Consider the following 18,681-nt stretch of genomic DNA (forward strand, 5'->3'; position numbering starts at 1 on the left):
CGGCCATCCGGAGGGGCCTGACTATACAGTAGCCGAAAGAATAAAGACTTAGACAATCTCTCCAAAGAGCAGTTGGGAGGCTGCTAGCCGCAAATTGGGCACAATCACATTTCTGTGCAGTCATACCTACAGGGCTTACAATCTGACATTTGGCTGTCTGCAAAAGCAGGAACTGACATTTGCATGCCCCGGTGGGCAGAAAGCCAAGCCAAGTTTTGAGGACACAAAACAAGAGACAATCAGGAAAGCAATACCTGTTTTTGGGAGGAAAAGGATCAATAACCAATTCGGGGACTTCCCTGTTGCTAGTGGCCAAGGCTTCGAGGTCCCAGTGCAGGGAGCCTGGGTTTCATCCCTGGTCGGGGAGCTAGATCCCGCATGCTGCAATGAAGAGCAAGGGCCCCGTGTGCCGCAACTAATACCCAGCATGGCTAAATAAATAAATAAAAATAAATATTAAGAAAAACAACCAATGAGTACTCCAAAACCAAATTGTAATCAGAGTCACAATCTCAAAAACTAATTCTTACAAAGGTTTTTCTCCTGCCAGTCTGAATCTGAAAAAGAATGGCTCTTTATCACCTTTGTCCAACTGGCCCACCCAGGTAGAGATCTAAGAAACTAACTGAGCAAGAATTCTTCTGTCAGCTTATGTCAGAGGTCGAGGGTCTCTGACTACAACCTCAGGATTGAGCAGGGTGTCCTCAGGAGATGGCGCTCCATGGTGGGTCACAGAAACTGTAAGAAAGAAAAGAAGTTTTCCTCCACCTTTTGAGGGTCCCTAACTAGGTCTGAAATTTAAACTGACAAAGACAAGTTGAGAAAAGCATACAGATTTTATAAAATATTTCTGTGTTTTGGTGAGACTGCCACAGGAGTCTACACAAAAGAATGAAGACCCAAAGATAAGACCAGAGTAGGAAGCTTCTATACCTTTTAGACAAAGAAACAACAATAAATTTGCAGAGAACTGGCAAGTCGGAGGGGTTTGGGCTAGGAGTCCTAAATGGTGAAAAAGTACCTCGGAAGGTAAGGTTTAGCTTAACAAGTTTACACAGATTTCTTCTCCCCAAATTCCCAGTCTGATGGTAGGAATGTCTCCCATCCTCCTGGTGCAGGGAGGGTACTTTGCACATGGGAGTTTTATGGCCTGTTTCCAGGAAGAAGGGTGAAAAGGTGGCGGAGGTCAGATAGAGTGAACTTCCTGCTTCTGCTGTCTCCTCAAACACCTTCAGCTTAAGATATTAATAGGCCACGATGCCATATATTGGAGCAGCATGACTTGAACCCCATGACCTTCTTGGTTGCTATCATTGCCTCTGTGGAGTGTCATTTTCTGCCAACATTCTGTGGGTCATTATCTTTGGAAAACAAATCTTGGCCAAAGAAGAGCACTTGAAATAATAGATAATGTTTTGATTATATTGTTCACTTTTCAAATAATTTTTATATGCATTCTATCCTTTAATTTTTGAACTAGCCCTAGGTGCTATAACCATCTGCATCATCTACATTTTATAGAAAATTAGACTATGACTCAGAGAGAGTCTTATTCCCACTTTATTTTGAGACTACTTTAATTGTGTAATTGTAGCCTCTCATTAGAGTGTAATTTATATATGTATACATATATATGTATTATGCTATGGTTGCAACTTCTGCAAATGAGAAAATTCTCCACTTATCCTTTCAGCAAACTGCTTAAGGCTACATTTGGTAAATAAGGAACTCAGTCTTTCAAAAACATCCTTCTTCCTTTTTCAAAGATGGCTTTGATGAATAAGTAATATTTTTTACAAAGTATAAAAGAAATCTACAGCAAAAATAACTATTTGTTTCATCCTATGAGGAGGCAAAACTCTATTATAATCAATATGAGAAACATAATTTAAAAGAGCTTTCATCCTATGTGAAGCTGCCAATGAGATCACTAATATAAAATAGGAAAACAAAACATAATTGTTCTTTCTTTCTTTCATTTTTAAAATACTTTTTTTTCTGATTTTCCATAATTATCATGTATCAATGTTCAGTTAAGTTCAGTTGCTCAGTCATGTTCGACTCTGTGACCCCATGAATTGCAGCAGGCCAGGCCTCCCTGTCCATCACCAACTCCCGGAGTTTACCCAAACTCATGTCCATTGAGTCGGTGATGCCATCCAGCCATCTCATCCCTTGTTGCCCCCTTCTCCTCCTGCCTTCAATCTTTCCCAGCATCAGGGTCTTTTCCAATGAGTCAGCTCTTCGCATCAGGTGGCCAAAGTATTGGAGTTTCCACTTAAACATCAGTCCCACCAATGAACACCCAGGACTGATCTCCTTTAGAATGGACTGGTTGGATCTCCTTGCAGTCCAAGGGACTCTCAAGAGTCTTCTCCAACACCACAATTCAAAAGCATCAATTCTTCAGTGCTCAGCTTTCTTAACATCCAACTCTCACATCTATACATGACCACTGGAAAACCATAGCCTTGACCAGATGAACCTTTGTTGGCAAAGTAATGTCTCTGCTTTTAAATATGCTGTCTAGGTTGGTCATAACTTTCCTTCCAAGGAGTGTCTTAATTTCATGGCTGCAGTCACCATCTGCAGTGATTTTGGAGCCCCCGAAAATAAAGTCAGTCACTGTTTCCCCATCTAATTGCCATGAAGTGATGAGACCGGATGCCATGATCTTAGTTTTCTGAATGTTGAGCTTTAAGCCAACTTTTTCACTCTTCTCTTTCACTTTCATCAAGAGACTCTTTAGTTCTTCTTCACCTTCTGCCATAGGGTGGTGCCATCTGCATATCTGAGGTTATTGATATCACCAAATAATTCTAAAGAAAGAAATATAATTTGAGATAACTTTTGTTCCAAAAATCACAAATTTTTTCTTCTCATTTTTAATGATCTCAGCTTTTGAATTTATCAACTAGCTTCTCTATGTTTTTGTTCGGCCATCCTACTCTCACTTGAAATCAACATTTTTAAAACTAAATTAAATTTTCTCCCTAACCAAACTACATTTATTGGCATCCCAATTTCTGTCTCTTTTTTATTCAGGTCCCAAACTTTGGGATTTTTTCAGCCCATCTCTAGCTACTCATTGCCCCCTTTAATGTCTTTCCATCCAGTGCATGTCTTTGTCAACGCGACTTGACGTTTTCTCCACATGGAGTTCTTCTTTGGGGCTCACTCACTTCTGGTTGTTAGGCCACCCTTGTTATAAGAAGTTTCCAAAATAATTTATTGACTCATGTCATTTCCTTGCCCAAAAGCTACTTCTATGGCTTGTTGGGAAAAGGGCTATTTCAGGTCTACATGCTAAGTTGCTTCAGTCGTGTCTGACTCTTTGCAACCCCATGATCTATAGCCCACCAGGTTCTTGTGTCCATGGGATTCTCCAGGCAAGAATATTGGAGTGGATAGCCATTCCCTTCTCCAGGGGATCTTCCAAAGCCAGGGATAAAACTGACATCTCCTGCATTGGCAGGTGGATTCTTTACCACTGGTGCCACCTTGCAGATCTAGGGATACCTCGTGCCGGAAAGCAAGGATGGGCTCAAGGATGACAGGCGTATGTCCAAGGGCCCAGGGATCGACGTGAAGGGCTGTTCCCACTGGTCATATTTGGGCCATTTGAGCACCTAAAATAGTAACAATTATGAGTTATAACACCATGAATTAGAAAATCCATGAGTCCACAATAAAGCAGAAAGAGAGAGGCAGAGAAGAGAAACAAGAAATAGAAGTTCTTCTGTGCAGAAAAATGATAACTTACAAATGTGTGAAAAATGATAGAATTAGAAAGCAGCATTGGGCTTCCCTGGTGGCTCAGATGATAAAGACACTGTCTGCAATGTGGGAGACCTCAGTTCGATTCCTCGGTCGGGAAGGTCCCCTGGAGGAGGGCATGGCAACCCATTCCAGGATTCTTGCCTGGAGAGTCCCCATGGACAGAGAAGCCTGGCAGGCTATAGTCCGTGGGGTCACAAAGAGTCAGACACAGCTGGGCGACGAAGCACAGCACACAATACAACCACTGATTGTGATAATTGGCCATCAGTGAGTGTGAGGGTCAGTAGATGCCAAATCCATCCATTGAAATGTCTTTTGGGAACAAGTTATGACAGTATCTAAGTACTAGCTTGCAAATTACTACCTAATTGCAAAGTAGAAAATATCCATTTATAGATCCAAAGGACACTACTTTGAGATCAAATTTAGCATCATCAGTAGCAGTGAGAGGCCCATAATGGATATACACAGATCAAGTGTTCTTGCCAAAATGTTTCATCCAAGTCCAGTTGTGAGGAAACAATCAGAAAACCCCTAAATGTGAGACTTTCTCCAAGAAAACTGGCTGGGACTCTTAAAAAAAAATTGAATATCTTGAAAGAAAAAAAGTCAGTATGAATAGTATAGATTAAAGGAAATTAAAGAGATGTAGCCTTGTGCATAAACCTTCATTGGCTCCTGTACAAAAAAGTGAAAACCAATTGCCGAGTAATAGAATATAATTATCCTTGGAAGATAAGTACTGGTGTTTAGGGATGAGATATTCCAATACCTGCAACCTATTTTCAAATGGTTAAGCAACAAAAATGTAATAAATGTAAAATTAGATAAATAAATTGATGTGTGTATAGATGTACATATACCTACAGGGAAGGAGGGAGTAGGAGCAAGCAAAAAATGGTAGATGTCACAAGAGGTGAGTCTAAGTAAAGGGTAGTATACTTTCAGCTTCTGTGTAAAGTTGAAAAATTTTAATGAAAAGTTGTGGGAGGAGAGAAGCCACTTGTCCAGAAGGATGAAGTCTGATCTCCTCGACCCAGCACCCAAGGACATCCTGTGCCTGGATCTCCTAAGCTGCATTCACTTTATAATCTGGGTCATGTCCCATCGACCCTGTTTTCCCAGTATCAGCACGATGCCCATTTGGTCTTCATAAACTTCTCCCCTCTACTCCCCTGCAGGAATTCCTTCTTATTCTTTTCACTGGAGTATAATTGCTTTACAAAGTTGTATACAGTGAAGTGAATCAGCTGTGCATGTGCGCATATATCCCCTCCCTCGGGTGTATTGAGGCTCCCTCAGCACCCCCATCCCACTCTCTCGGTCATCACAGAGTACCAAGCTGAGCTCCCTGTCCCTTATAGCATGCTCCCACTAGCTATCTATTTTATACGGGGAATATTACTCAGCCATAAAAAGGAACCAAATTAGGTCATTTGTAGAGATGTGGAATTCCCTTTCAGGGCAGACCAATCTACTTAATCTCACAACTTAGCTTGTATATATCTATCCGTGAACATTGCTCATTCTTTCTCCTCAAATGAAAACACTTTGCTCCCCATCAATCCATTCTCACTTGAGTATAAATATGACCATATAGGCTAGCACCTGCTACTTCCCTACATATTCCTATGTGTGAAGATACTCAATGATGATCTTAAGAGAAATACAAGGATCATAGCTTTTGATTCTTAGAGAATCCACCCTACCTAGGAAATAGCATCTTCAATAAAGAAGTATAGATTGATTGATACACATCCCTTCATTGTATTCATGTATGAGTTGATCATTATTTTGATATCAAACTTCCAGAAAAAAAGGAAATTCAGTAAATTAACTAATTTTCTCTGTGACATGCCAAGGAAATAAGGCTAACACCTGCTATTTCCCTGCATAGTACTATATGTGAAGATATTCAATTATCATCTTCTTAAGAGAAAAACAAGGATCATAACTTTTGATTCTTAGAGAACCCACCTTAGTTAGGAAATAACATGTCTTCAATAAAGAAGTATAGATTGATTGATCATATCTTTTCACTGTATTCATGTATGAATTAATCATTATTTTGATACCAAACTTCCAGGGGAAAATAAGGAAGAAATTTAGTAAATTAACTAATTTTCTCTGTGACATGCCAAGGAAAAAAATCATTTAAAAACTTATTTTTCAGATCAGGTGGGTTTGGGTTAAATGTTTTTATTTTTCTGTGAACACTGGTCTTGCACAGACTGCACTAGGCTTGGATGAGTAGGGGAAGGTTACCTACCTGATCATTTGCTTACAGTATCCTCTTATCTCATTCTATGGCACTAACCTCCTTCTGTGTTTAATTTAGACACTGCTGTCGATGATCTTTTCTGCTCTCGGAATTGCTTTCTCTGGATACTGCCTGGTCATATCTGCTCTGGGCCTTCTTCAAGGCCCATATTGCCGTACCCTTGATGGCTGGGAGTACGCCTTTGAAGGCACTGCAGGACGGTAAGGAATAATTCCCTGATTTGGGAGGATATCTGAAAGTCAGGAGCACCCGACGTCATGCTCATACTCACTTTCCGTGATCCCTTTGTGCTTCTGTGTGTCTACCTTAGTCCAGAATTTTGTTAATAGCTTACTGATATTCTGACCAATTTGTTCCTACATAGATCATTGTTTATATATCTATTTTTTCCTCCAGTCTTTTAATGCCACATGCATGACAGCATGTTGAGGCTGTCATGAGCATTTCCAGATGAAAGACATGTTCTGCTGTACTGCAGAACAGCTTCGTGGTTACTGAGGTCTGGCAATTGCTGGAGCTTTGGGGATCTCAGTTGTTCTGAGAGGTCAGTCTTATTTTGTGACCAAGGCACGCTGGAATGTAGACTCTTACAGATGGACAACGGCTTGGCGGGGAGAGCGTCACAGTGCCCTCGGATGGTGCCATCTGGGGCCATTCCATCAGGAGCCACACAGAGGTAGAACCAGGCAGGATGGGCAGCGAAGTGCGGTCTGAGATCCAAGGACACAGTGGGCGCAGGAGTTTGTGGAAGCAGCTGGGAGCGTACTGAGTGTGTCCTCAGGGAGAGTGCGAGGGGTGCTCTTGCTCTGAGGGCTGCCAGTTCAGTCAGGTGCCGAGGGACCCAAGCCTGGGTTACAGAATGCCTCGCACTGGCATTGTACTGGACTCGTAGAAGAAGGGCCCCGACAGAGATACAGGAGAGATCCACTGAATCTCTCCCTGCCTCATTCTGTGCTCAGAATTCTAACGGAATAAATGAGGGAGGGTCTGTACCTTTCCTTGGGGAAGTTACACTTTCTTCTCAATTCCCCATGACTGGCTGTATCATTCAGTCTCATCCATGGGGCTGCCCTGGTGGTCCACTGATTAAGAATTCGCCTTCCAAGGCAGGAAGAGCCTTCCAATGGCAAGAACTAAAGAGCCTCTTGATGAAAGTGAAAGAGGACAGTGGAAAAACTGGCTTAAAACTTAACATTCATAAAACGAAGATCATGGCATCTGGTCTCAGCACTTCATGGCAAAAAGATGGGGAAACAATGCAAACAGTGACAGACTTTATTTTTCTGGGCTCCAAAATCATTGCAGATGGTGACTGCAGCCATGAAATTAAAATACGCTTGCTCCTTGGAAGAAAAACTATGACCAACCTGGACAGCATGTTAAAAAACAGAGACATTACTTTGCCAACAAAGCTATGGTTTTTCCAGTAGTCATGTATGGATGTGACAGTTGGACCATAAAGAAAGCTGAGTGCGAAAGAATTGATGCTTTTGAACTGTGGATTTGGAGAAGACTCTTGAGAGTTCCTTGGACTGCAAGGAGATCCAACCAGTCCATCCTAAAGGAGATCAGTCCTGAATATTCATTGGAAGGACTGATGCAGAAGCTGAAACTCCAATATTTTGGCCACCTCATGCAAAGAACTGACTCATTGGAAAGGACCATGATTCTGGGAAAGATCGAAGGCAGGAGGAGAAGGGGATGACAAAGGATGAGATGGTTGGATGGCATCACTGACTCGATGGACATGAGTTTGAACAAGCTCCAAGAGTTGGTGATGGACAGGGAGACCTGGCGTGCTGTAGTTCATGGGGTCTCAAAGAGTCGGACATGACTGAGGAACTGAACTGAACTTTCAGAGCAGGGGACATAGGTTGGATACCTGGTCTAGGAACTAAGATCCCACACGGGGACATGCTGAGTCGGGTCCGATTCTTTGTAATCTCACGGACTGTAGCCCACCAGGCTCCTCTGTCCATGAGATTCTCCAGACAAGAATACTAGAGTGTGTTGCCATGCCCTTCTCCAGGAGATTGTCCTGACCCCGGGATCAAACCCAAGTTTCTTGCATCTCCTGCATTGGCAGGTAGATTATTTACCACTGAGCCGCCTGGGAAGCCCAAGATCCCACATGCCCTGGGGCGACTAACTGACCCACTACTGAGCTAGTGCAGCCAAAAGTAAAAGTAGAAAAGCAAATATTTTAAAAAGCAAAGCAAAGCTCACATGCATTTCAGGTCTTACATGGTCACCTCATCCTGCCGGAGAGCATAATTGCCTCTGCGCCCGTAGTTGCTTTTATCCCAAAGCTTCCACAAGCTGCCACATGCTGTGAGCAGAACTCTCCTTCAGGTCTGAGAATGTAGAAAATTATTTCAGGTTTCCTCTGAACACCTGGGGGAGACACTCCTTTGGGACTGAAGGGGCTCGGGAAAGCGGGCCTTAATGTAGAAAGTCCCAATGGGTACAAGGAGTCACTTTTTATGCCGTCAAACCCTTAAAATTTTCCTACCACCGAACCAAATAAGGCTCCAATTTCAATGTGAAATTTGCCCAAATCAGTTTTTTTTAATATTTATTTTTATTTTATGTATCTTTTGGTTGTGCCAGGCCTTAGTTGCCCCTTGCAGGATCTTTGATCTTCGTCATGGCATGTGGCATCACAACTGGGCCCCCTGCATTAGGAGCTCAGAGTCTTAGTCACAGGACCACCAGGGGAGTCCCCCCCATCCCAGACTGGCTGTTCGTGTGTACATTTATTCAACAGATATTTATTAAGCACCTACTATGTCCAGCCCTTGGATTAGGTGCTAGAGAATCAAAAATAAATCACACAGGTTCACTTCCCTCTAGAAATTCACACAAACCTAAGAGAACATTCTGCTGAGAAGACAGCCTTAGAACGTATATTTCCCTTGGAGCACTGGGCTTGTATGCTTGTGAATCTGGGTTCAAGTCTCCCCATCTCCTACTTACAAACTGTATGGCCTTAGACAAATGTCTGGATATCTCCGAGACTTTGTAAACTGGAGGTAATAATCATTTTGCATAATTGAAAATTAAACAGAAGTGAACTTTCAGATGTTCAAACTGGTTTTAGAAAAGGCAGAGAAACCAGAGATCAAATTGCCAATATCTGCTGGATCATCGAAAAAGCAAGAGAGTTCCAGAAAAACATCTATTTCTGCTTTATTGACTATGCCAGAGCCTTTGACTGTGTGGATCACAATAAACTGTGGAAAATTCTGAAGGAGATGGGAACACCAGACCACCTGACCTGCCTCTTGAGAAACCTGTACACAGGTCAGGAAGCAACAGTTAGAAGTGGACAAGGAACAACAGACTGGTTCCAAATAGGAAAAGGAGTACATCAAGGCTATATATTGTCACCCTGCTTATTTAACTTATATGCTGAGTACATCATGAGAAACACTGGTCTGGAAGAAGCACAAGCTGGAATCAAGATTGCTGGGAGAAATATCAATAACCTCAGATATGCAGATGACACCACCCTTCTGGCAGAAAGCGAAGAAGAATAAAGAGCCTCTTGAGGAAAGTGAAAGAGGAGAGTAAAAAAGTTGGCCTAAAGCTTAACATTCAGAAAACTAAGATCATGGCATCTGATCCCATCACCTCATGGGAAATAGATGGGGAGACAGTGGAAACAGTGTCAGACTTTATTTTTGGGGGGCTCCAAAATCACTGTAGATGGTGATTGCAGCCATGAAATTAAAAGATGCTTACTCCTTGTATTTTTCACAGAACTAGAAAAAATAATTTCACAATTTGTATGGAAATACAAAAAACCTCGAATAGCCAAAGCAATCTCGAGAAAGAAGAATGGAACTGGAGGAATCAACCTGCCTGACTTCAGACTCTACTACAAAGCCACAGTCATCAAGACAGTATGGTACTGGCACAAAGACAGAAATATAGATCAATGGAACAGAATAGAAAGCCCAGAGATAAATCCACGAACCTATGGACACCTTATCTTTGACAAAGGAGGCAAGGATATACAATGGATAAAAGACAATCTCTTTAACAAGTGGTGCTGGGAAAACTGGTCAACCACTTGTAAAAGAATGAAACTAGAACACTTTCTAACACCATACACAAAAATAAACTCAAAATGGATTAAAGATCTAAATGTAAGACCAGAAACTATAAAACTCCTAGAGGAGAACATAGGCAAAACACTCGCCGACATAAACCACAGCAGGATCCTCTATGACCCACCTCCCAGAATATTGGAAATAAAAGCAAAAATAAACAAATGGGACCTAATGAAAATTAAAAGCTTTTGCACAACAAAGGAAACTATAAGCAAGGTGAAAAGACAGCCCTCAGATTGGGAGAAAATAATAGCAAATGAGGAAACAGACAAAGGATTAATCTCAAAAATATACAAGCAACTCCTGAAGCTCAATTCCAGAAAAATAAATGACCCAATCAAAAAATGGGCCAAAGAACTAAACAGACATTTCTCCAAGGAAGACATACAGGTGGCTAACAAACACATGAAAAGATGCTCAACATCACTCATTATCAGAGAAATGCAAATCAAAACCACAGTGAGGTACCATTACACGCCAGTCAGGATGGCTGCTATCCAAAAGTCTACAAGCAATAAATGCTGGAGAGGGTGTGGAGAAAAGGGAACCCTCTTACACTGTTAGTGGGAATGCAAACTAGTACAGCCACTATGGAAAACAGTGTGGAGATTTCTTAAAAGACTGGAAACAGAACTGCCATATGACCCAGCAATCCCACTTCTGGGCATACACACTGAGGAATCCAGATCTGAAAGAGACACGTGCACCCCAATGTTCATCGCAGCACTGTTTATAATAGCCAAGACATGGAAGCAACCTAGATGCCCATCAGCAGACGAATGGATAAGGAAGCTGTGGTACATATATACCATGGAATATTACTCAGCCGTTAAAAAGAATTCATTTGAATCAGTTCTAATGAGATGGATGAAACTGGAGCCCATTATACAGAGTGAAGTAAGCCAGAAAGATAAAGATCATTACAGTATACTAACACATATATACGGAATTTAGAAAGATGGTAATGATAATCCTATATGCAAAACAGAAAAAGAGACACAGATGTACAGAACAGACTTTTGAACTCTGTGGGAGAAGGTGAGGGTGGGCTGTTTCGAAAGAACAGCATGTATATTATCTATGGTGAAACAGATCACCAGCCCAGGTTGGATGCATGAGTCAAGTGCTCGGGCCTGGTGGGCTGGGAAGACCCAGAGGAGTCGGGTGGAGAGGGAGGTGGGAGGGGGGATCAGGATGGGGAATACGTGTAACTCTATGGCTGATTCATATCAATGTATGACAAAACCCACTGAAAAATTAAAAAATAAATAAATAAATAAAAGACGCTTACCCCTTGGAAGCAAAGCTATGACCGACCTAGACAGCATTGTAAAAATCAGAGGCATTACTTTGCCAACAAAGATCCATTTAGTCAAGGCTATGGTTTTTCCAGTGGTCGTGTATGGATGTGAGAATTGGACTGTGAAGAAAGCTGAGCGCCGAAGAATTGATGCTTCTGAACTGTGGTGTTGGAGAAGACTCTTGAGAGTCCCTTGGACTGCAAGGACATTCAACCAGTCCATCCTAAAGGTGATCAGTCCTGGGTGTTCATTGGAGGGACTGATGCTGAAGCTGAAACTCCAATACTTTGGCCACCTGATGCGAAGAGCTGACTCATTGGAAAAGACTCTGATGCTGGGAAAGATTGAAGGAAGGAGAAGGGGACGACAGAGGATGAGATGGTTGGATGGCATCACCGACTCGATGGACATGAGTTTGAGTAAACTCTGGGAGTTGCTCATCGACAGGGAGGCGTGGCGTGCTGTGATTCATGGGGTCGCAAAGAGTCGGACACGACTGAGTGACTGAACTGAACTGAGAGCACAAATTGAATGTAATAATCTGTCAACATGCCAAGTTGTATTATTAAAATCATGGCTTTGCATAACCTTCTTTACCATGTAATGTCTTCCATCTGCTACGTGGTGGACAAGCTCAGCCATTGGTTCAGCCACTGGCATCCTGACCAGTGAGGATCCTGAATCAGTCCCATTCAACAAGCATTTGGTGATCTTTGCAATGTGCCAGGCTCTACCTTAGGCCTTAGATGTGCCTGTTCAGAGATGGATAAATCACTGCAGTGTTCTCACAGTACACTATTTAGTGAGGAACTAGACACACAGATATCGCTGTGGGTATATTTATAACATAATGAAGTAAATGCTGTATTAAACTGTATAGAGATTGTGGGAAGAATGAACATCAGGGCGAACTTCTCTGTTGCTTCCCAGATCCTGCTAGTGTACTATCCCTGCTAGTGCCTCATTCTATTTATACAAGGAAAATAAATAGAACCATCTCCTAGAATAAAAATAGAAATCTTGCAAGTCATCTTCCTTTAAGGTGTTGGATGATCTGTGCCAATGATAGACTGGGAGCAATCTAGAGAAAGGATCTTGAAGTGATTATCTTTCCCAGTACCTGAGACCGAACTAGGGTTAGGAGGGTGTATGAAGTGGCTCTTGGGAAATGATCACAGGAAATTACATCTGCATCATGCTTTATAGATTCCAAAGCATTTCTACATTCCTCTCATCAAATATTCACAATAACCCTAGGGTTAGGTATTTTACACCCATTGTCCAGATCAAAGAGGTAAAGTCCCTAGCCCTAGATCTTACAGATTCAGGAGGTCTGAGTCCATATTCAGTACTGTTTACCACTTGAGACACCCATTAGCAATATCAAGAAATTTTCAAGTTTGCCTCTGAATGTCCCAGAACACTAAGAAGAGGAAACGAAGAATGGGAAGAAAGAGAGCTACATGCCACTTGGCTGGCACCAAGGTTGCCTGAATGGCTGCTTTGGGAAAAATCATCTTGTTATTAACAAGATATTTACAAACAACTCTGCCCTGAAATTGGACTTGATTGTTTTTCTTCGGGGGATTTTTTTTTTTTTAATTTTTTTGAGGCGATCAGTTTTTATTTCAATTTAGTTCAACAAAGCGTGTCACATTTGGAGAAATGCTAATGGCCATAACTGACCTGGAAGTGGGCAACAGTCAGTCAGGATAATTCAGCGTGATTTTAAGATTATCTTAAAGTGAAGATGGTTTAATCCTCAGAATCCTGTGCTTAGCTAGACGAATCAAACCGCTGGGTTTTTTTGCATTTTCTCTTCATAATCTCAATCTTCTTAAAAGCTGCAGAACATACAGTGAACCCCGGGCCAGCAGCATCACCTGAGAACTTAGAAACACAAAGTCTCCAGTCCCATCCAGACCTTCTGAATCTGAAGTTATGGGCTGGGGCCCAGGAGTCCGCATTTTCACAAGCCTTCCAGATAATCGATGTATGCTCAAATTCACTCTTCTCCAGTGGCTCAGCAAAAACTTGCCTGTAATGCAGGAGACACAAGAGACTCGGGTTCAGTCCCCGGGTTGGAAAGATGCCCTGGAGAAGGAAATGGCATCCACTCCAGTATTCTTGCCTGGGAAATCCCATGGACAGAGGAGCCTGGCAGGATACAGTCCATGGGGTCGCAAAGAGTCGGACACAGCAGAGTACGCAGGCGTGCATGCTCAAATTTTAGAACCACTGTTACAGAGGACTTTGGGGCCGAGTATAGGAATAACTAGCACCCTTTCTCTTTGCTGTCTTACGGCCTGTTATTTTATATCCACTGCTAGCTCAGCCCTGATCCTGAGAGCCCGAGCTAACTGCAGGCTCCTGGGGAATGGTCAGTCTCTGCCTCTCTTGGTGTTGACATGTGCAGCTTCTCATGGCCCTGGATTCATCAGTACGCCTCTTTCCTCCTAAGAGAATTGCAGTTGTCTGAGGCATGTCCACCATAAACATAGTCCAGCGCTGCGCATACCCCATGTTCAGCATTTATGTTTGACAATTTGACAGATTAATTAATGTTGAATAACATTATGTTTTTAATCATACACATTAATTTCCTAAACATACAACAACTTGCAGCCTACTTCCTTGGACCAAGTCTTTAGGCTTGGCCATGCATCATTTTACAAATGCGTTCTTCTCTCAGCTTCCTTACAGATTCCAGAGAATGGATTCAGTGCCTGGAACCCGCGCATGTAGTGGAGTGGAACATCATCTTATTTTCTATTCTAATAGCTCTCAGTGGGCTTCAAGTGGTTGTCTGCCTCATCAGAGTGGCCATTCAGCTGTCCAAGACCCTCTGTGGAACCTATTCAGTCATTATCCAGGTAACAGACCCCCACTGGCCTCTGTCCCTCCTCCTTTCCCTCCGAGGTCCCGGATTCAGTGTGTCTTGCTGAAAGACTTTTTGGAATTGCATCACTTTCCTTCCATTCCTACTGCCCTCATCTTTACTCAGCCTCTAATATCTCAATTTTTTCTTATATTCCAGTCTGTCTGTTGGCCTGTCTAAATGGACTGAACCAAAGGAATAATTGCAAAATCATCTTCTGTGTTCCATGGTGAAAACAACACATGTTTTGAATGAGCAACATTTCTATGTAGAAATAACTCAAAGCTCAAAGAAATCTGGCCATTCATTGAGAATGTCCCTGTTCATAAAATTGTCGAAGGCTCACAACCTAATCCCAGTGAAGTAACTTCTCTTTTGAATGCTGCTACATTCAGCTATTCATAATAATCTTTCTTAATTATGGAGTTATTAGTGGTTTTGAGTGGTTTTGAAGAAGGGAAATATGTCTTTATCCTGTTGAAATGACAGTACTTCTGTTTCATCTGCTAAAATATTAATGGTAATTTAATTATGGTTGAAACTGCTAAAACTATTCAGCAAGTTCAGACTAAAGAGAAATCAAGAATGAGACATCCTGCCTCTTGTTTAGCAACATATAATAGTAAATACCTTTTCTAGTAGTTTCAAATAGATATTTTCTAGTTCTAACATCTAACACGTTTAGAATGTAAACTATAAATTTAAGTTGCTTCTTGGATTATGGATCATTAATCAAGTCAAGTTTACTCACTTTGTTTTTCTTCATTTTTCATAGCCTGGAATCATTTGACCAAGGACAAGAATGTTTTTCTTTATCAAGATATGGCCATCCACCTGTGTCTCCTGAATGGACTGGAGGGTCACATTCAAACGATGTTTTTTCCCTCCGGATGGTGTTTGCTGTCCTCACTGCAATGCTGTCCTTTTAAAAATTTTTTCAAAGCTATGTGTGTCAGGATCTTCAGAAATGTTCATATCTTTTTGATCAAATAAAATCAAATAAATCCAACTTCAATAAACTTCGCTCTGAAAATAAATAAGAATACAAGATAAAACTTAATGCAAACACATGTATTTGAACATCACTTAATATTCTGGAAAATTAGAAATACCCAGAAAATCGAACTTTATGGAAAGGATTAAATAAAGCATGGTACATTCTTTGTAATATGATATAAAATGATGTTTTAAAGATAATGAGTACTGAGGCTTTCCCTGGTGGTCCAGTGGTTAAGACTCCAAGCTCCCAGTGCAGGGGGCAAGGGTTTGATGCCTGGTCGGAGAACTAGGATCCCACACATTGCATGGGGCGGCCAAAAAATAAAAAAATAAATAAAGATTATGAGTTGTACTAGTGAAAAAGCAGGTCACAAATTTATATTTGCAGTGTAAGCATAGCTATCTAAAACAAACAAACCCAAACAATCAAAATATAGGATAAAAACTAAATCTAGATGGATTTACACAGAAATGTCAGCTGTGGTTGATTTGGGTCACAGGTGACCCTTCCCACTCTTCTATATATTCCATGTTTTCTTTATTACTTTTTACTATTCAAATACTTTTAAAAAAACATATTTTTACTGTAAAAATTTTGCTATTTTCCCAAACTTTAAAGGAATATGCTTTTTCCAAATGTTTTCCAACTCTGACTATCTGTAAACATCACAGAATAACACTTCAGTCAATGTTCAGTGGGGAAAGTAATGAGATAGATTAGCCAAAAAAAAAAGTTGTATATAAACTTATACAATCTAACTGAGTCCTTGGCCTTATTTTCTCAGTCCTAGCGGTGACTATGGTGGCCTGCAAGAGGTAAGTGACTTGAAATGAATGTGCAGTTGAGGACACGCTCGGCGGTTTAGAGAAAGTGACCACTGACTAGTTGATACCTGGATCATGGGAAGTTACCACTACTGTATTTATTTTTTTTTTAAGTTTTTTAAAAGGTAAAACACTTATGAGGTTTCTACCTATACTTATTGTAACTTCCTGGAGGACAGTAGTCATGTCTTATATTTCCCCATCATCCATAGGGCCTAGCACAAAGTGGGCATAGGAGATGCTTGGCATTGGACAGTCACGCCAGGCTCTTCTGCCCTCTGTGGCTGCTCCGCTGAGTATCTGTCTCCATTATGGGCCCACTGGGCCTCAACGCTTCTGTCGCTTCCCACTGCCTTTCCCCATTGACACTGTCTGTTGCTCTACCAACACCTGCTCTATGCCAAAGCTGGGCAATAGTAGCCAGCCGTCTGGAGAACGGCTCTTTCCTCGGTGCCTGTTCGACCTGTTGTTCGTTGTTCAGTCACCCAGTTGTGTCTGACTCTTTGAGACGCCATGGAAATAGCTATAGCTCAACCTATAGCTTCTTTTAAAGAAGCTGCCCAGTCCACAGCCGTTGCTGAAGCTAGTGAGTATCCTAAAGCAAGCCATGCTGGATACCACATGATCCCATGCCTGGGGCCTAACTAACAGAGCTGGGAGCAGCACCCAAGTCACAGGCAGCCTGTTGTTACTCTAGCGGCAGGTGATTTAGGCTAAAGGCAAACACTGTCCAAATGAGAGTGGTGGTTATTCTTCCTTGAAAATTTGAATTGCAAAGCCGAAAATGAAGCAATGCAGACAATGCCATCAGAAAATAATTAAAGATGAGGAAGAAAGTCAACATCAGAGAGGTTCTCTGGTTATTTCATCATGTCCATAAGCTCTTCATACCCAGCAGTCTCGTTTTTCAGCTCTCTGAAAGCCTCCTCTTACAAGTGAACTTCTAGCAGGTCAGCACCCCCGGTTTTGTCAGTAACACTCTCTCAGTGGTGTTTATTTTTATTTTTTTTTCTCAGTCGTGTTTAGATTAAGTATGGTACCACACACTGAGTGGACCGTGAATCGATTTCCCAATATTCCCAACTGGGAATATTCCCTAACAACAAGAAAGAAGAAAGAAAGAAGAAAGTGTTCGCTGCTCAGTCGTGTCCAACCCTTTGTGACCCATGGACTGCAGTCCACCAGGGTCTTCTGTCCAGGGGATTGTCCAGGCAAGAACACTGGAGTGGATTGCCATCTCCTCCTCTAGGAGATCTTCCCCACCCAGGGGTCAAACCCCTGTCTCCTGTGTCTCCTGCATTGGAGGCAGATTCTTTACCCGCTGAGCGATCAGGTAAGCCCCAAGAAGGGCACACTCAAATTCAGTACAGTGTGTCTATCAGTGAGTCAAATACTAACCAGCCATCCAATTGTTTTTAATATTTAAAGAGTATATGCTAGGAATTCCCTAGTGGTCCAGTGACTAAGACGCCACAGTTTCACTGCCTAGCCCAAGTTCCATCCCTGGTCAGAGAACTCAGACCCCACAAGCCAGGCAGTATGGCCAAAAAAGAGTATATGCTGATGCTGCAATTTTAAGTAAAACATCTGAATACAAATTTTTCTATGCAGTTTGAACCCAAATTTTCAAATCACCACAAAACTACATGTGGACATGTACAAACATTCAGACACATAGAAAAATACCTAAAAGTTAATAATTAATAATTACCACCTAATGACGAGACCACGGGTTGTTTCGTTTCTTTATATTGCTCTGTGTTTCCACATGTTCCTTTGAAAATGCATTACTTGAAGAATTAGAAAAAATAAATGTCATTTTAAAAAAAGTATCCTCTAATCCTTTCTGAAAAATCCATTTGAGGACCTTAAAATAGGAAAGAACTGGACATGAAACTGTGTATGATAACCATTTCCTTACACTTTTAAGAAGGGACCTATTTCATTTTTTAAGTCTCAGAGCGGTTGAGTATCGCCAATTAATCCTAACGGAGAATGATTTCTATTTTGTCCACTTATGCTCTTATATTTATTATCTCTCTTATTTTCCTTGCTTCTTTCTCACTGTACTTTCTCTGACTTAAATTGAAAGGCTAGTTTATTAATTTTTAATTTTTCTTCTTTTTTAAGCATGTAAGCATGTAAGTGGTCCCAGGACTTCCCTGATGATCCAGTGGTCAGGAATTCACCTGCCAAAGCAGAGGAAATGGATTCAATCCCCGGTCCAGGAAGAGTTTGTGAGGCAGCTGAGCCCACGCGCGCAACTACGGAGCCTGTGGGCGCCGGCTGCTGCAGCCCGAGGCCTGGAGCCCGTGTCTGCGACGAGAGGCCCTGCAGCGAGCACCTGCGCGCTGCATGGGGAGGAAGCTCTACCCGCCGCCAGAGGAAGCCTGCGTGCAGTGACAAGGGCCCAGCGCAGCCAAAAATCAGCTAAAGAAAAAGACCATAGTGGTCTCTTATCTGCAGGAGACCCACTCCAAGGCTCCCACTGGATGCCTGACA

At 41.9% G+C, this 18,681-nt stretch overlaps 1 protein-coding gene across 2 annotated transcripts in view; it reads left to right on the plus strand.

The window, feature by feature from the left end:
• Positions 1 to 18,675, plus strand: part of TM4SF18 (transmembrane 4 L six family member 18) — a 32,113-nt gene extending 13,438 nt beyond the window's left edge. For both annotated transcript variants that reach the window (XM_065942632.1, XM_065942631.1), the window contains 4 exons: positions 6,119 to 6,261; positions 14,170 to 14,350; positions 15,131 to 17,512; positions 18,310 to 18,675. In XM_065942632.1, coding sequence (XP_065798704.1) covers positions 6,119 to 6,261; positions 14,170 to 14,350; positions 15,131 to 15,145 — 339 coding nt within the window. In that variant the 3' untranslated portion in view covers positions 15,146 to 17,512; positions 18,310 to 18,675. The remainder of the gene's footprint in view (positions 1 to 6,118; positions 6,262 to 14,169; positions 14,351 to 15,130; positions 17,513 to 18,309) is intronic.
• Positions 18,676 to 18,681: the final 6 nt, after the last annotated feature.

This window comes from Muntiacus reevesi, chromosome 8 (assembly GCF_963930625.1).
Source record: "Muntiacus reevesi chromosome 8, mMunRee1.1, whole genome shotgun sequence".
NCBI classification, from domain to species: Eukaryota; Metazoa; Chordata; class Mammalia; order Artiodactyla; family Cervidae; genus Muntiacus; species Muntiacus reevesi.